Source organism: Diadema setosum, chromosome 22 (genome assembly GCF_964275005.1).
Source record: "Diadema setosum chromosome 22, eeDiaSeto1, whole genome shotgun sequence".
NCBI lineage: Eukaryota > Metazoa > Echinodermata > Echinoidea > Diadematoida > Diadematidae > Diadema > Diadema setosum.
Genome location: NC_092706.1, coordinates 15,739,515 through 15,765,682, shown reverse-complemented (window position 1 = coordinate 15,765,682; position 26,168 = coordinate 15,739,515). Strand labels below are relative to the sequence as shown.

Genomic DNA, 26,168 nt, shown 5'->3' with positions numbered 1-26,168 from the left:
CAATTCATCTTTTATTTAAGCATGGAATTAAAGGGTATGAATTTCGGTGGCGTCTGGAGACTACGAGTACTCAGTAGGCCTGGGCCCCGTCTTATAAAGCCTTCAAATCAATCACAAGTTCCCAAATCAATCGCAACTTGCATTCAGAAGTGCAGCTCTCAACAAAACTTGTGATTGATTTCTATCACAAGTCTTTATAAGACAGGCCCCACTGCACTTCATTACGTCATTGTTGATAACAATATTAAAAAATACTAGAGTAGGCCTATTAAGAAAATTCAACATATTCTCACTTTTCTAACATAATGAAAGAGCACTTGAAACGTACTGTAGGCCTTACCTTTTTCAGAAAGAAAGGAAACCTACTTTTCCTGAAAAATGAAATTTTGTGGAATTATCATTAGGCCCTACATTTTCGGCAGGGCCACCTCCCTGTTTTCTGTAAGTTAATGCAGCTTACCGAAATTGTCTAATGCACATTTATTGTGCTGTTATGAACTAGGCCTACATGGAAATAAGGGAATGACAGAATTAGGCCTGACGTTCAAATGTTTTTGATATGGCGGCCGCAGGTGAGATGTGTACTTAGAGGATTCGGTACATGTAAAACAAGGCTCATTATTCTCCGAGTAATCTGATTCATTCTTTCAGATTATTTTCAAAATAATGTTTGACTGTTTATTATCAGTTTGTGTATCAGCTAAATATGTAAATACATGCAAGAAAAATGGATGATGTAATATATCAATATCCAACAACATTCAGTTGCACAGAGGAATTACAAAAATGGAAATTGTATACCTGGTACTGAGGGAAATATAGGTGCAAGAAAAATTAGGCACATTACAACAACGCATTGTCCGAAAGGATGTTTTGTACATGTAGGCCTATAGTTATTTATATATTTATCAGATATACATGGTAAATGACGGAATTGTGCTTTCATGTGAATATTACTACCAGCGCTAGGCACTCTGTATTTGCATGTTTATTCAATAAATCCACATCAGGGGTCTGCAAAGTTCATGAAGGTCTTATGAGGGACTCATTAGACACACTTATGAGAGACTTCATGAAATGGATTTTACTTCTCTACATAGCTACAATGCCTACATAATTGAGCAACTTTGGCCATTCTGAGAGTTTTTGTAAATAATTTTATGTGATGACTTCATTGAAACGGACCTCAGCCCCCCCCCCCCAAATAGAATAAAAATAAATAAATAATAAATAACATATTCAGTCGCTCAATCCCCCACCCAATGAGAAATCTTAATTGCACATAATGCCCCGGTTATATAGGCCCTATATTATCCTTGCATTGAACTATAGGCTCTACCTGCTTGACATTTTTACTACGATCCCTATTATACTATTCAAACATGACTATTGTAATGTATTTACCACGCTTAGAAAGTCATATTTACTTTGCATAATTTTCAAAAGTCCCTTCTTGTGGGAGGTTGAATACTCCAACCCCACGCGGTGTCTATCCTCAATTTAAAGTTTTGACCCCTCCCCCCCCCCCCCCTCCCACACACACACACACAATACTAGTACGGTACAAAATGTACAATGTATGAACCAGGGTGGAGGTGGAATTCTGCCCCTAGAGTACAATGCGAATCCACTGGTGCGTGAAATGCGTGCGTATTGTGCACGTACGAAGTTTATCCAGGGAGGTACGTGGGAAGATCGAGAGCCGCCAATACAACGCGCAGCGTCCGCTCGCTCCACCCGTGAAATGCTCTTGCGCAGCGTCCGCCGTCCGCTCGATCCACCCGTGAAAATGCTCTTGCGCACTGGAAATAGCTGGAAATTCTACACCTCGACCTACAGTATAACGCCCCGTATAAACTCGCCGTGTAAAATGGCGTTCAATGCAATTAGTTTGGTCGTCCAGAGTGTGTTGTATAAACCTCTTTGGTCTAGAGTTTACACTACAATATTTTGCTTTTTTTCCCCAAATGATATAGAGCTATGTCTCTTCATCATGGAAAATATGAATGCTAATCCTACTGAAATTCGATAAACTATGCTTTCTGTCAAGTAAAAAAATGCAATTGTGTGTTTCGTCATAAGATTGTATGTTACGAGTAAATTCAATCTCTGTGGTCTTAATTCATTGTGATTTTAAGAGAAGATATTTTTGCTTATTTCCATTAGTTATTTATCAAATAGCTGAATATGATCTAATGTGTAACATGCTCCATTGAAATATACCCTAAAATGTGTATGGATAAATCTTAGTGATAACTTATTGATGAGGGGCATATACATTAAAGTACTTTTCCCCACCATTGTCATGAGTTAAAAGTCTGTGTACATCATGCAGATGAACAGAATAATAAAAATGTCATCAAAGTTGACAGAAAATAAGAAAGTTGTGGAATTTGAAGTTTTTCATGTTTCCAGTGAACATCATATTGGTTGCAACCATGCGAACACTCTAATTAGAAGAGGTTTTGATGTCACATTGGGTTACACCAGTTTAAAAAAAAAAATACATGGTTGGCAGACTACGTACATGTACAGCGAAAATAATCAACCCCTTTTCCCCTTTAAAAGAGTAAAAAAGATGCTGTGCATTCCCAAGATTACAATTATTTCAGGGGGCCAGTGCTACAACTTATTCTTGTGAAGAGGTAAATATTAAAGATGAGGTGATGCCATCAGTACCTCCTTTAATTTGCATAGATTCCACTACTTTCAGAGTTTAGGACCGATTCTTAGTGAAACCTCTTCCATTCAGTTCCTTTGAGCCTCTATTAATTGACAGCCAACCATAGGAATATTGCATTTTCATTTCATGAGTTAGCTACTACGGATTGCTTAAATGGACATTGAAACACACACACACACACACACATACACAAATCATGGAGCTACGTTAGATGTGCTAAAGGCTCATCACTTTCTCGAACCAGAGAGTCACAAAAAAAAAAACCCAACTATGTTATATAATCATGAATAAAGAAATAAATTATCAATAATATAGCCATGGTGACAATCAAATATACTGACGGTAATAATGATAATTGATGCTTGAATCTTCTGTGCATCAGTACAGCTCAAAGAACTACCATGGGGAGTTGTCATGGTGATGATCTCTTATCATCTGATATTGATAATTGTATTTGTAGGTCATGTAATTATCATTACCTACTATCGATATTTGGTTCTGTGAAATACAAGAGGGGCTACATATTATTATCACCATTCATATACTCATTTTTTTTTTAATCAACACTTGTCTCTGTCGTTAATTATGAGGCGAGAGACCTACAATTACACATGCAAGCATGCCAGTCTTCAACAACTAAAGCTCCATATGATTTAGCCAACTTAACAATTCCAAAATTGAGTAAATCTTACTATTCTATAACGTACAATTTTTTATGTTTTTATTGAAACCAAAGCAAAACATACTAACAAGCACAAAACAGTACATGCATTATAATTTGATACAATCAAAAAGGGCTTTACACATTAAACATTTGCATTTATGGATTCACTCCATAAAAGTTATGGCTCCAGATCTTTGGGCGAGATGCAAAAGCAGCGACCGATAAACATAGCGATTTGGGCGAATGATGTGTAGATAGCGTCACGTCAGTACAATCTCGATCTCGAGAAAAGAGTCCTTTTCGCTTGGTAGTGCTTTGGTGTCGACTATTGAGGAAGAAGAAACAGGTTTACGGCCCGATTTTAGTTACTTCGTAAGTTTCTGACGTGCTCTATATTAGATATTTGGCTTTCTAAATTTTTTGTTACATGGCTGGTATGCAAATCTGTTGTCAAAAATTATCAGTATTGTCTTAATGGGAAATTATTTAGCGAACTACACTTGACTACCTTGGACAACTTGGTGTATGTACATTACAAGTGTATAACCTGTCGGCGGCGACAGCGTGGGTAGTGCGTACAAGCTGGTAGTAGTGTTAGTGCACAGACCAGACTGTGGCGTTTCACCATAGCACCACACGCAAAAGGTGTGGTTTGTAGTGTAACGGTAGAAGTCGAACGTTAGTGTGAGCATGGAGCTAATAGTGTGAGGCACTTACTGTAAGACCTGGGGGGCGTTTCATCAACGAGTTCGTCGGAGGTTTTCACCGACAAATTTGCTATCAGCCAATCAGACGCAAGGATTTCAGTGGCTTTTAACAGTTGTCGGTGTAAATCACCGACGAAAAGTTTCATGAAATGGTCCCCAGGGGGGCGTTTCATCAACGAGTTCGTCGGAGGTTTTTACCGACGAATTTGCTATCAGCCAATCAGACGCAAGGATTTACACTGACAACTGTTAAAAGCTAATGAAATCCTTGGTCTGATTGGCTGATAGCAAATTCGTCGGTGAAATCTCCGACGAACTCGTTGATGAAATGCCCCCCAGGGGGGTGTTTCATCAACGAGTTCGTCGGAGGTTTTCACCGACAAATTTGCTATCAGCCAATCAGACCAAGGATTTCATTACCTTTTAACAGTTGTCAGTGTAAATCCTTGCGTCTGATTGGCTGATAGCAAATTTGTCGGTGAAAACCTCCGACGAACTCGTTGATGAAACCCCCACACTGTACGTGTACTAGGCCTAATACTATTCGCTACGTATGGTAAATACATTCCTCTTTAGATATTTGAATTCTCTTCTCTATAACGTCAATTATGCAGCTGTCATTTGTATGACGCACCTCTTGACCCCCGGGAAATGTGCGTCATGGTCGCGTCAAGTACCACCAATTTGATGACGCCTGGTACCGTCATGGGAGCAAAATGTCAGTCACAAAACTGACCCAGGTGTGCGTCATGGTCGGTCATTTAACCAGAGTGTGTCAAAAGGTTCGTTAATAGGACCGTCATGTAATTTTGCGAGGCTTCATGCATGGTATCCCTCCGTAACGGAATATTCCCAACTCGCGATCGCGAGGCGGCCGAATTCACCGGCTCCTGAAAACGCGAAAATGACACAATTTTCGTTCAGTTTTTTATAACATACTGATACTCACTTCATTCTCGTATGTGTTCTTTTTCTACCTGATGTCAGACTAAGGTCTTTTCAGAAAGTTTGAGCACAAGTTTGCTCCAAAACGACAGTACAGTATACATACACGCCCGCGGCATCGCGAAGCTCGCTATCCTTCTATCGCCGGACGTACGGGGGCCGCGGCGGACGCTGCATGCTATATGGCATGCACCGCATGTGCACTGCACATGCCATGCTACTATACTGTCAAACGATACACTGTTGGCGTTGTGTACGTATGTGACGGTGAATTTGAGGATTTCGTATATTTCATTTATAAAATTGCGGCAAACATGTACGACTACGAAGCTAGAATTTGCTAGAAAAGAAGTAGTGCAACTGCACTGTGTACATAAATAATAATAATAATAATAATAATAATAATAATAATAATAACGAATATTAAATGATAACAATAACAATGATAATAATAACAAAATAATAGAAAAAAAAATAGGACCAATGAACAAAGTAAAATCAAGTCTCAAGATATTTAACAAATCAGTATGTACGTATAGAATCTGAATTGTCGCTAGTCTGGATAGTTCCTAGAATTCTATTAAAATTTTTAATAGAGTTCAGGAAATCGAATCGGAATCCCCAGCTTTTAAAATGTATATTTATATGCTGCATGTAGAAATTCTACAATCTAGTCATATTAATCACAGGCTCAGGCCTCAGCCTTTAATAAAAAATCTAATTTAGAATAATATAGCTAAATTGAATCTCAAATCAGAGGTTCTATTAATCGTTAAGAAAATCAAAACACTGGATGAACTCGATGGCATTTTATATGATCAAAATTTAATTTGCAAGCCCAAAAGTCAGAAAATCTGGATATAGATTAGAGTTGAATTTTCAGAATAAAATAGGCCTATATTTACACAGTTTAGTTTTATACACATGATTTAGAATTTTGATATAACCTTTTGAACGTTAAAAAATAATACATCTGGCTATTTAAACGTGTGGTAGAAGATCTACGTGAAATGTCGCGATCGATATAGATATCGCTCAAGAGTGCAATACTATACTGCGTGCAGACACTTTTACCATCGAAAAGTCACACTGCACTATCAAGCGATCCCTCGCGAGTGTATTATGACTTTTGGGTCGTACGTGCATGTCTGCCCTATTGCTGACGGCACCCAATTTATTGACGGATAATGTGTCGCATTTTGGGCATCGGGACTGGTCAAAATAAGGAACAGAGCAATTAAAAAAAAAAAAACAAACAAACAGAGAACACACTGTACACATCGTGTTCTAAATATGGTATTGAGTTACTATCAGAAAAAGAAGAGATTCAGTGGAATTCCACTACATGAGCCCCCAAGAAGAAGAGGGAGAAGCGTGAAGCAGCCGCTACACCTGTTGCCACTGTTGGGGAGGACACTGCTTCTAGGAGAAAGCTGACCTCCCAGTGTGGTCCCACACCTTCAGATCTGTGTGGGACCAGCTCTGACATCTTGGGCTCAAATCTGATAACAAGCCTGCTCGTGCTGAATGCAGCTTTAGTCGAATTCAAAGACCATCATTGCCATGGAGGTGAGTTTTTCTGTATTTAATCAATTGTTATTTGATTGTGAATGATAATAAATGTATATTCCTTTACAACATAGATAGACTAGAGCTCAAGAAAGCGGTGTAAATTTACTCTACGAGTCTAACGCTCGTAATTCAATTGTTCAGTGTCTGCTGAATATACTGCAGTACTAAACTGATACTCTCATGTTACATGTCAAGTTTTGTGGCTGGAATAATCATATAAAGATATGACTTTCCTTGCATTGAGTACGATAACTTTAATACATAGATATGGATCGAAGTCTGCAGAAGTTGTAAGCGAACAGATATAGGTGTGTTTCTGTATATGATATGGTCTCGTGATGTGTAGTGTAAATGTCATAGTGCATGTAAAAATTATGAGGCAACATAGGGATAATGAACTACCCATAAACCAGACAGCTACACTTACCACTACAGTATCTTTTTTCAGATGAACATTTAACATTACCACATGAGTAATCAGGTAGTATATTGTCTGTTGACTGAAATATGATGCCAAATTCATATATCTGTGTTTTTAATTTCAGGCGTTCTGCAGTTTGCTGAAGCTGACAAGCAACGAAGTGGTCTCTGTAGCACCCTTGTCCTCCAGTGCTCTGTCTGCAAGACAGAGCACAGCTTCAAAACATCTGCCAATGTAGCGGAGGGTGCTGGGCAGTCTGCAGAAATCAACCGCCGCTCTGTCATCGCAGCAGTGGAGGTGGGGCTGGGACGTGAAGGACTGGCTGACTTCTGCTCATATATGAACCTTCCATCCCCAGTCAACTCAAAAAGCTTCCAGGAGCACCTGAACAACTTGAAGTCTCAGAGCGAAGCAGTAAGATATGATATTTCTTATGTGTTTTATTGCTTTCAATATTGAAAATTTCTTTTCTTATGTAAAATTGTCTATTTTTTGTTGTTGCTGTTTTCTGTGTTGTTATCGTCCATACCTTTGTAGTTTTCTTTTGTAATGATTGCATTGGTCTGACTTGTTCTGTTTTGTCAACTTAACTGACATTTTTTTTTCTTAAATCTGTCAAAGGTAGTATGTTACTGTACAATGGGTCAGCTACTCACAAGGGCTTTTCCTTTCTTGCTGCTTCCCCCACCAATGGCATTGTCTTTCTATGTAGTCATACCGCCACATTATTTCTGCTTGTATGTCGTATGTCCTATGAATTTTTCTCTTTTTGTATCTCATTTTGTACATTCATGTTTTATTGTATGCTCTGTATATTTTTAATGCTTGGTGCAAAATAAACTAAACTGAAACTGAAAATAGAAATAGTTAACTTGTGATCACACAATATCAGTAATGAAATAATTTTTTTGTGTGTGTTTGTTGTCCATTCTCATCTACAGACAGCTGAGCAGCAGATGACAGAGGCCGCCGGTCGTGTCCGGGCTCATATTGTGGAGGAGAACCCAGAGCTGGCGGGGGAGGAGGTGCTGGATGTGGCAGTGTCATATGATGGGACTTGGCATAAGAGAGGGTTTGTGTCTAATCATGGGGTGGGGGTGGTAATTAGCATGGACACAGGGGAGGTGTTAGACAGGGAGGTTCTTTCTAAGGATTGTAGAGAATGTAAGCTAAGGGATGGGTGGGATAGGGATACAGAGGAGTTTAGGAAGTGGTGGGATGGGCATAAGGACAATTGTTTGGGAGGGCACAAGGGATCTAGTGGGAAAATGGAAGTAGATGCAGCAGTAGCAATATGGGGTAGGTCAGAAGAGAAGCATAGGCTAAGGTATAGGTACATGGTAAGCGATGGGGATAGTAAGGCATTTAGGGCAGTAGAAGACACATATGGGGAGGATTGTAAAGTAGAGAAGTTAGACTGTGTAGGACATGTAGGGAAGCGTATGTTTAATCATTTAGATAAGTTTAGGAAGAGTGGGAACCATAGTCAGGAATTTAGGAAGTTGCTAAATAAGCGGGGGGCTGGACGTGGGGCAGGGTGTTTACATGGTAATGCGGATGAGGGGACAGTAGGTAGGCTTAGTAAGTTATACAGAAATACAGTTCGTAGTGGTAGCCGGGGGATAATTAGGAATGATGAAGATAAGGCCAGGGCAACTAAGAATTTGCAGGAGGCAATACTGGCTATTCTCTATCACAGCTGCAAAGTTGATGATGAGATACGCCACCAGTACTGCCCTGACAACGCTTGGTGTGAGTACAGAAAACACGGCAAGATGGAGGACAAGGACCACCATCTTGATGGGCGGCTCCTTGAGCCCCTCTTGCCTGTGTTCCAGCGACTCAGTGACGAAAGTCTTCTCTCGAGATGTCTTCCAGGGTACACCCAGAACCAGAATGAAGCTTTCAACCAGCTCATCTGGAAAAGGTGTCCCAAACACGTATGGAGGACTGCCAAAGTTGTTCACATTGCAGTCAATATGGCTGTAATGGCGTTCAACTGCGGCGCCGAGATCGGTCGCTACAGACTGCTAACTAGCCTCAATCTCTCAATGGGAGCTCATGCCTTGTTGTCTGCACGTAGGAAGGATAACTCTAGATTACGGGGAGCAGATAGAAGGGCTGGGGAGGCTAGTAAGACAAAGAGGGTGGCAGATAGGGAGGGAAATAAGGCTAAGGAGGAGGGTTATTTAGAAGAGGAAGTGGTAATGTACGAGGCAGGTGGTTTCTAGTTGGGGCGGTTGTAAGGGGGGGGGGGGTAGTGGCTGGTGGTTTTTTTTAATGGGTCCTCTGTTATGTAGTAATCATAGTAATGATCCTGTGTTATGTGCTTACTTGTATATACTGTATATGTTTTAGATATTTTACCATAATTATTGAATTTCTTTTCCTGTTGTACATACTCGTTATAGTATATCCAATTCCTTATTTTCAATTTACCCGTTTGTACATATTCATTATAGTCTATGATTTCTCTTATTTCAATTACAAATTTCTAATCTATTTCAGTTTGTTTCTATATATATATATGTTGTTAATTCTAAGTTCTAATTTTTTACCACCAGCCACTGCACTGCCACTCCAGCACCTCGTATTCACCGGGTCGCCAGTGGTCAAACAGACTTCACGCTGTCACTGGCGACCCGGCAACTCGTAGATATAGAGAGATTAGCATAGAAGCCTTTTTTTTTTAGTTTAGTTTAGTTTAGTTTAGTTAACTTCATTATGTAATTAATTGATCAGTTTGTACAATTATGTTATTAATTTGTATATATGTATATATGTATATATGTATATATGTATATATGTATATATGTATATAGTACCGGGTCGCCAGTGGTCAAACAGACTTCACGCTGTCACTGGCGACCCGGCAACTCGTAGATATAGAGAGATTAGCATAGAAGCCTTTTTTTTTAGTTTAGTGTAGTTTAGTTTAGTTAACTTCATTATGTAATTAATTGATCAGTTTGTACAATTATATTATTTATTTGTATATGTGTATATATGTATATATGTATATATGTATATATGTATATAGTACCGGGTCGCCAGTGGTCAAACAGATTTCACGCTGTCACTGGCGACCCGGAAACTAGTAGATGTAGGAAAAAGATTAGAATAGGAGCCTTTTTTTTTTTTTTTTGTTTTGTTTTGTTTTTTAGTTTAGTTTAGTTATCTGCATTATTTAATTAATTGATTTGTTAGTGCAATATTATCAATTTGTATATATGTGTATAATGTAAATAAACTTGTATATATTGATTACATAAAAAACAGTTATCAATGTTTCTCTATCATCGTAAACTATTCCCTGTTAAGCAGTGTGCATGTTCTTTGAGAGGCTTTCTTCGTTAATCTAATTAAGAGAAATTGGGGCAGTGTGACAGATGATTAATGTTAAGAAAGTATGATGATACAAGAGATTTGGGGCCTGGAATTTGATAAAAACCTGGACTTTGGTGTGCTGTGAGACACTGTATTATTGTGATAATGATGGAGAGACTGCATGCATTGTGTGTGAAAAATGATGCCTTTGTTTTTCCTTTGTTTTCTCAAATTTCTTGTTTTTCAGGTAATTAGCAAAAGTATTTCAATCATGTATCTCAACTGGATGGTTTGACTGGCTTGAAATTTGGCATGGAGCATTGTGAAATGTTGCTGCATGGAATGACGAATGATGGATGTGATAACTTCATCAGAAGTTCTTTAATTAGTGACATGAATACATAATTAGCCAATCTGGGTTGATTAGACAACGTTAAAAAAAATCATTAAAAATCAATTACAAATCATATCACAACAAACACTTGTCAGAATACACTCTAACATATGATTGACCAACACAGCAAAATATATGTGATTTGGATGAGGGGATTTCACTCCAGCTTTGTAAGAGTAGATTTGCTTATTATGTTCTTTATATGCTAATGAGGTGATGGTGTCGGATTACATCTCTGTTCAAAATGGCCGTGAAGTCATGCCATATCCACCTATCAAAGAAAAAAACTTCAAGTGTGCATAAAGACTTGTCCACTCATAACCTTCTGAAAGATGGTGCTCACTACACACTCGCCGCAAGCGGCTCGATGTGCACCAATATAAAGATTCCTCGCAATGCTCGGTCATTGAATAACACATTCCACTCTGTGCCGTGTTTAATATCTGTATTTATGTTCATCCTCTCAATGCTTGTGCAATCGTCGGTTCATCATTTTCTAGTATATTGTTACTTTCTGCTATTTTCTGCTCTATTTTGTTACATTCTGTGAAAAATTGTGATCAGTCCAAAATGGATTTCATTCAATAAACTGAAATTCACTTGTATCTTCCCTTAAATTTCCAGAGCCCGCAGAACGTTTTTCCTTCTGATGTGGTGGTGTTTTAATATAGTGGGTTGACACAGACACAGAGGCAGAGTCCATGGACTGTCAGTAGGGCCCCTGGATTGGGATCAGAGCCCCCCCCCCCCCCCCCCCCCAAGCCCTTGGGGCATTTAATATGGTTTTTGGAAGCCAATGGAAAATGAGCAATTACAATTAGAAATGTTTTGAATTAATGTTCTTTTCTTTTCTTTTTTGGTGGAGGGTGGAGCAGCCCCCCTCCCCACTTTGATGGCCATATTTTCCATTTCAAATCATCTTTATCATGTCTTTATGTGGTTATCATTATGCCTATTATGGTCATCACCTCTGTCACCTTCATCATCATCATCATCACCTCCATGTAATATCTTCACCATCACCTTCATCATCAATAAATGCCTTGAACATCACTTGTGATTGTCATCATCAGTATCATCTCCATCTTCATGACCAAAATATCACAATCTTCAATACTGTCCACTGTATGATATTCATAAACTATTAACCAGTTGAAGAATAATGAATTGCTTCTCCTTTCTCTCCATCTCAGATACATTCTGCAAGTCACAGTAAAAGAAGTTTAGCATGCAAGTCCTAGGGTAGATAGAACTACACATATACCAATACCAATGATAAATCCTGCAAAGAAACTTCTTCCAATACTGAAGCATGATGAATTTATTAGGACTAGATGCATTGATGTGACTGTTTCAGTTGCTTTGATGCTGACATATAGAATTGTTGTCTCTCAATTCTTGCAAAGATAAAATGAAATGAGTGAAGTGATGCCTTTAAATAATGTGTGGTGTACTTTTTTATAGTCAAGATTTTTTTTTTTTACAAAGGAAAAGAGAACTGTCATAATTGGAACATATAGGTCCAAGTCAACTAGTAGTTAACAGTTTTATCAATCGGTTTCTTTGCATCAATGTAAATGCAAATAATGTTTACAACTTCAATATTGACAACTTCTTTGTCTTGTTCATTTATATATACAGTACACATACTTTGGGAAAGAACAACAAAAAAACTCATTTACAACATTGAGCAAGTTTGGGTGAAAAGGTCACATACATGTACTACAAATCTTGACAATTTGAACATTTAATACTTCGATATCTGCTCCATGCAGGCAGCCTTACAAAACCGCTTAATTGGTATGGATGTCCTTTAGATGACCAATTTTAATTATATGTTCACCTTCAAGTGGAATAGAGGTTTTAAAATTTATGTTTGGATACTAGTATTTGACCATTACATTGGAGGTTGAGGGAAAACAGGTTAGTTTCAGGTACGCCTTAAAAATGGTTATTTTATAGCATGTTTTATTTCAATGAGGAAAACACTGAATGTATGTATATGTACATTGGTACATGCACTTTAGTTCGCTAATTGCCATCTGTAAACATATATGTAATGATTTTCAAAATTGATTTGCAAATACAATGGATGTTTAATATATATTTTTGTGTGTTTATTTTGAATGAGATTTTGATTTCCCTTTAATTTCACAATGTCTTGTTTAATAGTTCATGAAAAAGTGATATGCAATTTATACATCTACGTGGGCAATATGTAATTGAGTTGGCTGATGGTGTCACACTCTTTTTTTCTCATGTATCTTATCTCACATTTCAAAATTTCCATTTTTTGAAAAATCTTTCCCTTCTATCGCAATAAGTTACAATTATAATTATACATGTTCCACAAGGAGCCAAAGCATGGTTTACATTACTGGATCAAAAGAAACTGACCTATGAGCTATCTGAAATCTTATATAATAAACTTTACAGAAGAATGTGTGACATCATCAGTTCACTCATTTGCATACTGCACATACTCAACATATCACGGTCTCATTAAACAATGCAAAACTTCAAAATGCTTTTACTCTATTTTACATCCAGTTATCCTGAAACTGACTGATATATTTGCTTAATCTTAATCTACTTGTTCAAATCAAGTTGATTCAATAAATTGCAGTAGAGTTGCACTTTTCTGCATATCTGTGTTCTGTATGATAAATATCAGTATGGTCGCAAGCATGCATACAGGTTTAGGCATACCGGTATAATCAAGTGACTGAGATTGAAAGTAGACTGGGGAAATAAACAAAATTCTTCACACAAATATGACTTCAGTCACTAGTTGGATCTGAGAACCCATCTGCATATGCAGGAGAGGAGACATGACCATCAAAACAAGGGGAAGGCACTGATTTCAATTCCTATCATTTGACCATATCATCACAGATTACCTGGAAGAGCATTTCAAAGCTTTGAATCAATACACAAGAAAGCTTTATCTGCACTAGCTCATTTGTTAACAAGAGTTCCGCGATTCAGAACAGTATATATGCCCGAAGATTAAGCCAGCTCTCTTTCAGTTCCAGTTAAAGCATAGTAATGCCAACTCTGATTTTTTAATTTTTTTAATTAAAATGTGCTTACCATGGCAAATGCTTCATCATACCCATACCCAAGGTATATCACCTTTACGCACATCTACACATACATACCTTTCATCCCTACAACTATGAAAAAAATTCTATTGAAAAATGAGGGACTTTATTCGCACAAGTTTCTGCCAGTGGACGGACGGACAGACGAAGACGAAACGCCATAACATAATATACCCTTTGGGTGTATAAAAGGGAACAAGGTGACAATTCAAGTTGTTTGGTAATCTTGACTCAACTCTACCATAGGATTATGGCATTGAAGTCTCCAAAAATAAGTAGGGCCTGCCCAGATCATTGGCACACTTGTACATAATGAAGATAAGATCTTAAAGTCACTTTTCTGCGGAATGGGCAACAAATGTAGATCTCACAGCAGTGGCATGAAATGTCTCTCTCGACATGATAAGCAAACAATATACTCGGCAAAATGTAGAAGGTTCTGGAGGTGATTCCAGTTGAATTGCAATATACCCCCTATTAAATAAGCAGAGTTGCCATAGTCCAGCCGAAGGTTCTGGAGGTGTTTCCAGTTGAATTGCAATATGCCCCCTAGTACGTAGAGAGTCCCCACAGTCCAGCTGAAAGTTCTAAAAGTGCTTCCAGCTGAATTGCAATACACCCCCTAATAAGCAGAGAGTTGCTATAGTCCAGCCGTAGGTTCTGAAGGTGCTTCTAGTTGAGTTGCAAAATACCCCCAATAAGCAGAGAGTTGCCATAGTCCAGCCGAAGATTCTGGAGGTGTTTTCAGTTGAATTGCAATACTCCCCCTAATAAGCAGAGAGTTGCCTAGTCCAGCCGAGAAAAGAAAGTGGTCAGCCTGGCAGACGAGCATGGGTCCACGCTGATCTCGATGAAGCATGGAGTGATCATTTCTCGCGACAAACGGGACAGTACCATGTTCCCCTAGGTTTGCGTCTGATGCTGCGTATGCATGAATAGCGGAACCATCGTTGGCCACAAGTCACCATGTTGCACATGACCGTCTTCCCAAACCTGCCACTGTAAATAGAAAAAAAAAAACAAAGAAATTCACATTACATGGATGTAGGCAGGGCTGGGTACATTTACAGTTGCAATCATGCAATTATGTAATTAAACCACAGTATGTGTATCTACATATTCTCCTTCCTACAGTTTCCCCAATTAAAACTTTATGCAATTATTGAGAAATCATCTACTTGATGGGAAGAATGATAAAATAAAGAAAAAAAAAAAAAGACAGACATAAAATTTCACTTTTTCAGAGAAAATCAAGAACTTCATTTCTATCTGTGTTACAATCACGAAGTGTAGATTATAATGATCTTTACCAGTACACAACTGGATCACATACAGATCAAAATCGGTCTTGGAATAGTCGTATCAGTCGACAAACATATGGTGAGAGGTCCAGCCGAGGAAGGAAAGTGGCCAGCCTGGCAGACGAGCATGGGTCCACGCTGATCTCGATGAAGCATGGAGTGATCATATCTCGCGACAGATGGACATGTACCCCTAGGTTTGTGTCTGATGCTGCGTACGCATAAATAGCGGAACCATCGTTGGCTACAAGTCACCATGTTGCACATGACCGTCTTCCCAAACCTGTCACTGTAAATAGAAAAAAAAAAAAAAACAAAGAAATTCACATTAGATGGATGTAGGCAGGGCTGGGTACATTTACAGATTTCAATCATGCAATTATGTAATTAAACCACAGTATGTGAATCTACATCTATTCTCCTTCCTACAGTTTCCCCAATTAAAACTTTATGCAATTATTGAGAAATCATCTACTTGATGGGAAGAATGGTAAAAGAAAGAAAAACAAAGACAGACATAAAATTTCACATTTTCAGAGAAAATCAAGAACTTAATATCTATCTGTGTTACAATCACAAAATGTAGATTATAATGATCTTTACCAGTACAGAATTGTATCACTTACAGATCAAAATCGATCTTGGAATAGTTGTATCAGTCGACAAACATATGGAGAGAGGACCAGCTGAGAAAAGAAAGTGGTCAGCCTGGCAGACGAGCATGGGTCCACGCTAATCTCGATGAAGCATGGAGTGATTATTTCTCGCGACAGACGGGACAGTACCATGTTCCCCTAGGTTTGCGTCTGATGCCTACGCATGAATAGTGGAACCATCGTTGGCTGCAAGTCACCATGTCACACATGATCATTCTCCCAAACTCACCACTGTAAATAGAAGAAAAAAAAATGAAAAGAAATGCACATGAGATGGATGTAGGCAGGGCTGGGTACATTTACAGATTTCAATCATGCAATTATGTAAGAAATCCACAATTTTTTCAAGTAATTGTAACTGTTGGAGAAAGAATCCTCATGACAAACCACAAATGCACATAAAAACAAATTGTTTGAGCAAGAGAATGCTGCTATAGGTTGGACATTTCACAAATTTTACGGGGAATTATACCTGAAGAGGCATATTAAAAGTCAATGGGTTTTATATATAGGCCAGACCGCCAGGGTTTTTACATGTATCTAATTACACTTGAAAACACTCAAAACATAAATGCAACATCGTACATATCTCCTTAACTCTTGGCATCACATTTGATCTCAATTCCCTTGCATTTCTGTAATAAACTGGGTTCCCACATATTCTTACCGGTGGCAGATACAGAAGTCTTCCTCTCCACCATCGTCATACTCTGGATTTTCATTGACATCAGAGGTCTCTCCATCATTGCGGCTGTTTTTGGATGCCCTTGTAGCTCGAGCCCTGATTAGGCCAGCAAGTCTCCTCTGCTTCATACTCTCTAAATGTTCCAGCCACATTTGCACTTCACGCACTGGGAGCAGAGTTTGCCTTGCTAAGTCTAGGATGTCTTCTTCATTTACTTCTCCACTTGGTCTTCTCAAGGTCTTAAATGCCTCTTCCAAGACATCACGTGGTGGTTGACATGGAGAACCATTCATATTGTTGGGATAATGTATATAATGGCCACTACAATCTCCACTGCAGGTAGTACAATTGCCGCCCCATGGTTGGCCAGGATCGGGAACAGGAAGAGGAATAAACGCTACGCTTGGGCCACCATCATACCAAACCATATCTCTTCTTTCTGTGCTGCATACAGGGTGAGGACATGATGTCTCGAAGCAGGGCAACAGCTGGAAGACATAAGCTGACGGTAGTCCTCCCTGCATGTGCCTGTTGCGCATGTCCCATACTTGTTTGAAATGGTTATACAAGTCAGGCTTTTCTCTCTTCAGTTGTTCCCTGGCTGTTTTTGATCCCTTCAGGAATACCAAAAGTGATGGTCTCCTTTCTTGGAATTCCTGGGCCCTGTCATCTCTGCTTCCCTCCACCAGCTTTATTTCAGATCGTCCTGCTGGTGCCCCATCACATCTGTTTATGTAAACATCAGTTGCAGTACGAAGATTCTGTTCCAACTTCGCCTCGTCCAACCCATCCTTCCCAAAATTTGAACCATGGATAGTGGAAGGGATGAACATGTTGCTGTGAGCTCTTGTGAGACATCCATTGATCTGTTCTACTTTATTTAAGTAGCTTCCCCCAGCATATCGAGCCGTCACAAGCGTACAATATTTCCCCATACTGAGATGCCATTCACTCCACATATATTGCACTTCTAAATGTGAAGGCCCTTCATCTGCCGCTCCATCGACTCGAATGCAGTCTATTGGCTTAAGCAAATCATCTCTGTACTCCTCCATCTCACTCATCATGTACAGGTCTGCCATGTGTTGGGCTGGATTTTTGGGAAATATGTGGTGAGCCTTAACAACACCAAGGACTTTTTGACTGGTGGTATCAGTTTCCATGATGAGATGCATAGAAGTTTGCAGAACAGATTTATATTTGTTTACATAGTCTGTTCTGGTTGTGAGTTCTGCCTGATCTGTCAGTGAAACATTCTTATACTGCTTGTGGGTATATGTCGTGTCAAGTCTGTACCCTGCAGCATCATCCCTATTCAGAATAAACTTGTTGGTCCCATCTTTCAGTTGGAGGTGATCCAAGTCTTTGTAGAAAGCATTGCTGTAGTGGTGATCAGGATTAAGACGAACATTCCAACCTTTACGTGCACGCCGAGAAGTTATCTGTGCAACTCCTTTGTACCTCTTGGATGATATTCTTCTCTTGTTATGAGTAACGCACAGCTGCACTACAGATCCATAACTGAATTTTGTCCCATAATAGTCTTGTAAGTGCTCCCAGATACGTTTGTATGTTACCCTCTTTCCTCTTCGTAGGTTTCCATCAAAGGTATATACACCAGTTCGTCTCCATGCATCGGCGCCCACTAGATTTGCATGGACATATTCTTCCATCACTTTGCCAATGTTTGGATATTTCCTCAGTATCCGAGACACAGCTTTGGGTCGTCTCCGTTTCAGAAGAGATGAATGGGCAATTTTTTTTGCAATGGACCTCTGTGTCCGTCTGAAGATTATACTGGAAAGTTTTCTAACTTTGTCTTTTGCCTTTTGAGTCGACACTGATGATACACCTACATAATCATCCGGATCGTCACTTTCTGAGTCTGTGTGCACAGTGCCTGACAAATCATTTGTGTAATCATGACATGCACTACTTCTCTCACTACTTGCAGTTGTACTATGTGAAAGTTCCATTTCTGAGTCTGAATCCTGCAATTCTGATTCCGAACTTGTACTATCACCCTCAGCATTAGACAATGATGCTTTTTCCCCGGAAGAAGCCTGGATGAAAGCCAAATCCCATAAAGCATCTCTAATTTGTTCCTGCTGGCTAATGGCCCCTTCAACAGTTTGTACTAGCTTCTGGGGGTTTTGAACTCCTAGCTCTCGCCGGCTTTGTGTCACATTAAGATTTTGTGCTTTCATAGCGACATACTTAATTAGAGCCTGGTCTGTCTCCGATGAGGCCATGCTGCATATCTGCTTCATATCTTCTTTGGAAAGATGAATTTTCTCTGAAGGCATCGTTCTTAAATGGGTGATCATTTTCTGGTAGTCGAAATTTGAGCAATGTTCGGCAACATACATTACCTTTTTTTGCCCTACAGCAAATGCAACTAATGGCAGTTGCATACATAAACGTAGTGCTTTATCGGTTTTGTAAACCGCTGACGTTGTTGCACAATACAGTTCCTTCAGGGATATAATTCCAGAATCATGAACCATCTGTCCAATCTTCAAAATGGCAGAACATCTAGAACATGGTTGACAATGGTGACTAGAGCAGTACTTTGTCTTTAGAATGATAAAGTCTTCCAAATGAATGTCACACAAAGCAGAGTAGTATATGCCATTTTTTCGTGTGAATTTCTCTGCAAGGGCTGTTTTATTCACATACTGTTGGCCCATACATCTAACAGCCTCGATTTCCTTTTCTCTGTGCATGGGCCCTAATGAAAATGTTCTTCTTCCTGATTATCCTCCTCACGTGTCACAGGTGAAGAAAGACTTGCTGCAATCACATTCAGGATTTCCTCAGGACCAGAAGCATCCAATGAATCTGCAGTGACAAATGTACACTTAGTACCACTTTCGTTTGCAACCTCCATAATCACACGGCCAGGTTCGTATTCAATGGCACTTGTTGGGCTGTTGCCACTGCTATCATCTTTGCAAAAGAATTGTACAGAAGGTCCACTTTCCATGCTGTCATCCTCACCAAAGAACGCTTTTTCAGATAATGTGCTGCCATTCTCATCACAGCTGCTGTCAATATCAACACTTTGTGTCTCCTTACGCCACTTTTTATCCTCTTTCCTTTCAGATGGTCCACTGTCATCATTGCCATCTTCACCCATGAATTCTCTTGCAGATGATTTTACGCTGCCATTTTCAGAGCTGCTATCGACATCAGCACTTCGCGTCTCCTTACTCTGCATTTCAGCCCTTTTCCTTTCAGGTTGTCCACATTCAACATTGTCGTCTTTACCCATGAATTCTTCTTCAGATGATGATATGCTGCAATTTTCATCATCGCTGCTATCGACATCAGCTCTTTGCCTCTTCCTGCTCTGCTTTGCAGCCTCCTTCCTTTCAGATGGTCCACTTCCAATGCTCCTATCTTCACCCAGACATTCACGCACAGATTCTGTTTTAGATGATTTAACACTGCCATTCTGATCATCAACAGATATGAAATCAACACTGCTATCTACATCAGTGCTGCTATCTACATGAGCACTTTGTACGTGTATCTCCTTTGACTGCCTTCTGGCCTCTTTTCTCCCACTTCTATTTCTCTTCCTACTTCTTCTCTTTTCTAACTTGGCATTATGTCGTTGGATCTCTGTCTTCTCCATGTGCAGTTTCCGGATTTTCAGGTTCATCTCAGATACCTGCTGATCTAAAGTAGCTGCCTTACAAAACAGATTTGAATTTACAGCTTGCTCTTTTCCCTTCTCCAAATAGGAAACCTGTCTTCGGAGGCTACTGATAACTTCTGTTAATTCATTTAGGCGGTCCTGGCGTACAACTTCACGACTGTGATTAGAAACTTCTTTTGCCTTGTGGCGCTCAGTGCCAAATTTTTTACTGCGTGTTTTTTTCCCGTGTGCATACTCATAGCCAGACTCATGGAGAGCAAGTCTTGCTTTTTGGAGAAGATTCCCTCTGTTTTGCAGAAGTGATGGGTCCTCTTTGGCTAAGGAAAGTGCCACTGCATTGATTCTCTTGCCGTAACGATTCACATGTTTCCCATCTCTGCCAAATATCTTCGCCCTTTCTTCTATATCTCTCTCAGAAAGCTGGCCACAGTCCGACTGGCTGGATTCCTGCACTAATGGAGGCTCTGAGCTGATCTTGAGGGTGCCATCTTTAGCGATAACCAGGGTTGACTGTGATGTTGAAGGCTTCGCATATGAAGGTGCTGCAGTTGTTGAAGGCATTGTAGCTGATGCAAAATGGAGTATTATTTTGTCTTTGTCCACTAGGACATGGTTTGGTTCATCAACATATTCCTCAAAGAATTTGTCATACACCAGCACTCTGTCCACTGAAAGGTTAGAAATAACTACACAAGCCTCTTTCAACTCTTTTTCTACTTCAGCCATGGTTGCTGCCATAAGAGGTTTTTTGATGACCTCTTTCATCTCAAGAACGGCTGTGGCAAGGACACGTGCTTTTCGTGTATTCACACTGGTCACACCCTGCGGAAAAAAAAACAACAAAACAAACTTCACTCCTCAAAATTTTCCCTGATTTTCTGTGATAAATATGCCATTACCATGGCAACAGTTTCCCATTCAACCCAAAAATATGACTTGCACATCTTCACATCAAGACCAATGTACATGCCAAGTTTGATGACTATTTGTCGAAAAGTGAGAAAGGACTTTGATCTGCCAGATTTGCAATGGACCGCCCGTACTCTGATTCCTATATACCCCCCTTAAACTTCGTTTGGCGGGGGTATAAAAAACAAGAACACCAATGATGTAATTCTCATCATGCATTGAGCTAAAGCAATTTAGGCAATTTTCAATTTTCAATGAGTTGACACTGAAATGAATAAGTATTAAGATATGTATCATGTACATTTAGGCAGTTCACAATAAAGATCAGGTTAAATGTCATGTCAAAATGAAACATTGACCTGCATCAGAGAGGCATGTAAGTACTTTTCTGCAAGTCAGCAATTGAAAGAAAACAAGCATTTAATTGTGATTCTGAATAACTTTACATACATTCATCACTTCAAATGCTTCCCTAAACTTTTCATGCCCTGGGATACTGATTACGGATCACTGATGATGTTTGTGTCACTCAGAACATGCAATGCAGCACTCCATTTAAGTGTCACCATAAAATTCAACTGAAGTGAAATTTTACTTCATTTGATAATATGACATTTACTTTGTCCAGTACTATTGCGTATGGCACATTTTACCCCTCTTTTCAAAATAGCCATCTCTTTAAATTCTAGGAAAAATTTCATTTTGTTTTTAAAAACTATTTCACCTTAATTTCCTTGCTCTGGCTTTGTTCAGCCACCTCCATTTTCCTTCTGAATGCCTTGACTTGAGTCTGAAAAACACTAGAAAGCAAAACAGAAATACATCATAAAACTAGACCCTCATATGTTGTGTCAGTCAGTTTGAATACCATACCAGAACACAAGTTCTGCGATTTCAGAACATTATACGCCCAAAGATTAATAAGCTAGTTCTCTTTCAGTTTCAGTTATATCAAAGCATAAATTATGCCAACTCGGATTTGTTTAATGTTTTCAATAAAATGTGGATACCTGGGCAACGCTTCATCATATATGCAAGGTATATCACCTTTATGCACATCTACACATCCATACTTTTCATCGCAACAAATATGAAAATAGATATTAAATCTCAACTGCATGCAGTCGAAATTAATGCCTCCACCCTTTGCCAGATCTGAGAATATACACTTTAACGGAAGTTTGAAGTTAAAATGTCAACCCATTCAAGAGTCATCACCAGGCCTGGCTACTTTTGTGTGTACTATGATGTATTAATTTTCATTTTTTTTTTAAAGATCTAGATGGTGTATTTTCATCAAAATGTTATATTGCTAGGCTTGTGTACACTAAAATCTACATAGACGTCTCGTACTATCAGTCCGGGAACCCCGCTCGTGAGGAGGGTCCCTCCTCATGAGTATCTCTGTCCCCCTCGTGAGTACCTCCTGGGGACCCCTCACGAGGAGTTTTTGTTTTTTTTTGTATTATGCGGTCTCTCACATCTAAAAGAAATAAAACCGTGAGTTGGCACATTGATTTTTTTGGAACATTGACATGTCCACTCTTATTGCTCAAATCAAGAAAAAATTCTGTCCTGTTTTTCCAAAAAAATTAGAGTTTATACAAATCGATGTCGCGCGACCTGTAGAAACATGCACTCAGATGGCATTCCCTGGTACGGCGATGCCGTATCTACTGGGGTGAGCTCACATGAAAGTTTCGCTCATTTCTACAGCGGCTCTGACCGTTCTGCAGGTAGACCGGCCGCGCGATGGAATCGCAAATCTATCATTGACTTGTATAGATTTACATATGCTTCAACAAGCAAACGATACGAAAAATACCAACTTACCTTGAATTTTGATTATTTCTACGCACATTTTCCTCTTTTCGAAGTGGATATTTCGTCTATGTGTTTTCAAATCTGAAATTCTAGGAGCTGAGTAGGTTTTTATGAGTAGCTTTGATGAGCTCGCGCATTGTTGGGTGGTTTCAAGACTATTTTGTGCATGATTATCGCAGAAATATTCTCGTACTCGTCCATAGGTCAGTTGCCTGGTGTACACGAGTATGAGAATATTTATGCGATATTAAATCACGCACAAAATAGTCTTGAAACTGCCCAACAATGCGCGAGCTCATCAAAGATACTCACGAACACCTTGCGGGAAACTGTGCGTAGAAAAACTCAAAATTCAAGGTAAGTTGGTATTTTTCGTATTGTTTGCTTGTTGTAGTGTAGACCCTATGTATACAAGTCAAAGATAGATTTGCGATTCCATCGAGCGGCCGGTCTGCCTGCGGAACGGTCAAAGCCACTGTAGAAATGAGCGAAACTTTCACGTGAGCTCACCCCAGTAGATACGGCATCTGAGCGCATGTTTCCACAGGTCGCACAACACCAAGTTATTAAAACTCTATTCTGGCCGGAAAAACAGGACAGAATTTAAGATTTCTTGATTTGAGCAATTAAGAGTAGAGTCAATATTCCAAAAAAATCAATGTACCAACTTGCGGTTTTAATTCTGTTAGATGTGAGAGTATTTACCCTGAATACAAAAAAAAAAGAAACTCCTCGTGACCTCGTGAGGGAGGCCCCGGGAGATGCTCACGAAGGGGACGGACACTCATGAGGAGGGACCCTCCTCACGAGTGGGGACCCTCCTCATAAGCCGGTTTCCCGGACTGACAGCATAGCTACAGTACGGCTTGCACTGTAGTGCAGCTGGATCAAATGAAGTGAAGTTGTTCAATCACAGAACAAAATGCTATGCTTGCAACATGCATATTAAATTTCAGGTTGTACTTGTGCCGTTGTGGATCATTTGAACGAGAAATTGAGAAATACAACAAGCCAGGTTGGCATTCGCTTTGCCGACTGCATGAGCTGCATGAGCCTATACGTTAAACAAGTTTGTAAAATTAAATTTGTCTTTCTTTATTTAATATACACTGACTGTAGACCCCTATGAAAAGTGTAAGAAACTGCACTGCCAGGCACTGGTACTTCGGGTGCCGATAGGGCCTACATCAAAAACAATACATGGGACCGAAACAATACCTGGACGTCTGTCCTTGCAGTATATTAAACACGATACAGATCTCGTTGTTGACGAGGGATATTAAAGCTATTTATTGTTGTATAAAATTGTAAGGGAATATAAAAATGCTACAAATTCGAAACGAAGGATTAAAGCTCGAAAACGTTACCTATAAATTACAGTGCTGAGCAGCTGAGCGAGTCGTCTGCTCGCTCTATCGTATATCATACAGGTTCAACTCGCACTCCACATCGACACTCGCTTGATCAGCACGCTTCAGTCAGTAGCAACAATATACAGGTGGAAGCTAGTTTATATTCAACGTGGCCGCACGCGTTTTAATAATAAACGCACGTAGGCCATAGATCCACCAGGGCCCTATAAAGCCGTTTCATAAACCTGTTCGTAAAGTTACGAACCACTTAAATATTCACCCAAAGTAGTGACCTGTAGTAGCATAGACCACTTTTACTACGAAGCTTGCGTGCCGGCAAAGCTATTAAAAGCTGCGCTGCGATACGGAATGTAGCTGTAGCATGATAGTCATGAACACGTTGCGTTTAAAACCACCAAAACATGACTGTGCATGTGACTTGCAGTTGCAGTCGGCAAAAGGCCGAAGGGATTGATTGTGAACCTTCTGATACATTAAAAGACTGATGGAAGAAAATGACTTGTATTTCACATTTCTGAAAAATCAGTGGTACCGGTGTGTGAAGCTGTTCATTGAAATTATATATTAAGTTGTTCAAACTCACCAGAATCTCGCTCTCACTGTCACAGTATCGCATCGATCGCGAACGTCGACCGTGTGGAATCTGCAGCAAAACTACGTGCGTGCAATGGATGTGGACCATGATATCATGACATGTGTGATGGTACATGTATATTGTTTCATACAGTGTATGTACAGGCGTACTATGCGCCTGGCTACAGCGCTCGCTCGCGTACAGAACGAAAACTAGCCACTGCACTGGGACATGATCGATCATTCAGAGCTCTGCAGCATTCCAGTCTGGTACGTACCGCGAATAACATGTGCGTCAAGGGTCAGTCATTTTCACGAAGAGGTGCGTCACCATTTTGCATGGGTACTGCGTCAATGTCTCATAAAGGTGTGTCACTTTTTGTGACGGAGGGTACGTCTTGGTACCTAAAAGGTATGACGCACATTGGTACTTTGACGCACCTATCCCGGGGGTCAAGAGGTGCGTCATACAAATGACAGCTGCATTACCGTATGGTCGCCACTTGTGTGTAATTCTTGTGCACGTCTGGGCTGGCGAACTAATATCGGCACTGCCACTGAATTAGTTCGCCGCCCCTAGCCGGCCACATATTATTAGCGTGTGTGTTATACATACGCTTCAATGAAGGAGGCATTGTCGGTCACCGCGTTTGAAAATCTCCCTTAATCTGCCACCTGAAATCCATTCTAAATCAAAAACATCCTCGCATTAAAAATGGTTTTATCACCTGTTACATATGGTAAAATATATTATGATTAAAATTATTTGTGTTTTTACGGAGGAAAAAGGTGAATTACGAATGTATTTTGAGAGTGATGAAAATCTGTTGCCCAACCTGATCTCCGATCGCGGCGCGCGTTACATGCGATGTGAATGTCTGGCGACCTTACCGCAGTGGCGACCATGCCGTAATTGACGTTAGTCTCTTTCCCATACCATGAAGCTCAAGATTGTGAAAAAAAAAAAACTGTTTGTTAGGAAATAGGGCAATTGTCACTTTACGGCCCTTGTAGTAAATTGAATATTATCGGTGCGAGATTTTACCCTAATCGAGCAGTGCGTGCGAATTTGAGTACCTATCAGGCACCGCGGGTTCGAGTTCGACAGCTTGTCTTCCGGCACTGTTCTGTGTAGATTCTACATGTGTATGAGATTTCGCGTTGGGATGCAGTATGTGAATGTGTCAACGGACAACGTGTGTGTGCGTGATGAAAGCACTTGACTTATGGTACACCATATGGTTGCTCTAACGCCCTCCCCTGCGCGGCGGCGCGGCATGATCGAACACGAGCAGACCCTATAACAGGGTGCTGTGCATTGGCACACAACGGAACGCAACGAGTGGTAAACTTCCGTGCTTCAATC

At 39.9% G+C, this 26,168-nt stretch overlaps 4 protein-coding genes across 6 annotated transcripts in view; 2 read left to right on the top strand and 2 right to left on the bottom strand.

Moving 5' to 3' along the window:
- Positions 1–559: 559 nt before the first annotated feature.
- Positions 560–9,223, top strand: LOC140245163 (uncharacterized). Its single transcript, XM_072324762.1, has 4 exons — positions 560–572; positions 6,350–6,568; positions 7,087–7,406; positions 7,934–9,223. The coding sequence occupies exons 1-4, from the start codon at positions 560–562 to the stop codon at positions 9,221–9,223; spliced, it is 1,842 nt and encodes a 613-aa protein (XP_072180863.1).
- Positions 3,662–26,168, top strand: part of LOC140245032 (heterogeneous nuclear ribonucleoprotein K homolog) — a 39,847-nt gene continuing 17,340 nt past the window's right edge. For 2 of the 3 annotated variants that reach the window (XM_072324625.1, XM_072324622.1), the window contains exon 1: positions 3,662–3,719. The gene's annotated coding sequence lies outside the window, so the exon portion shown is untranslated. Of the gene's footprint in view, positions 3,720–25,203; positions 25,215–26,168 lie in introns of those variants that run through there. The other variant, XM_072324623.1, reaches the window with a different exon arrangement.
- On the bottom strand, positions 15,876–19,185 carry LOC140245162 (uncharacterized). Its single transcript, XM_072324761.1, has 3 exons — positions 18,396–19,185; positions 16,442–18,359; positions 15,876–16,005 (listed from the first exon to the last, which is right to left on the bottom strand). Exons 1-3 carry the CDS (start codon positions 19,183–19,185, stop codon positions 15,876–15,878), a joined length of 2,838 nt encoding a protein of 945 aa, XP_072180862.1.
- LOC140245161 (uncharacterized) lies at positions 19,191–21,795 on the bottom strand. Its single transcript, XM_072324759.1, has 2 exons — positions 21,757–21,795; positions 19,191–20,945 (listed from the first exon to the last, which is right to left on the bottom strand). Exons 1-2 carry the CDS (start codon positions 21,793–21,795, stop codon positions 19,191–19,193), a joined length of 1,794 nt encoding a protein of 597 aa, XP_072180860.1.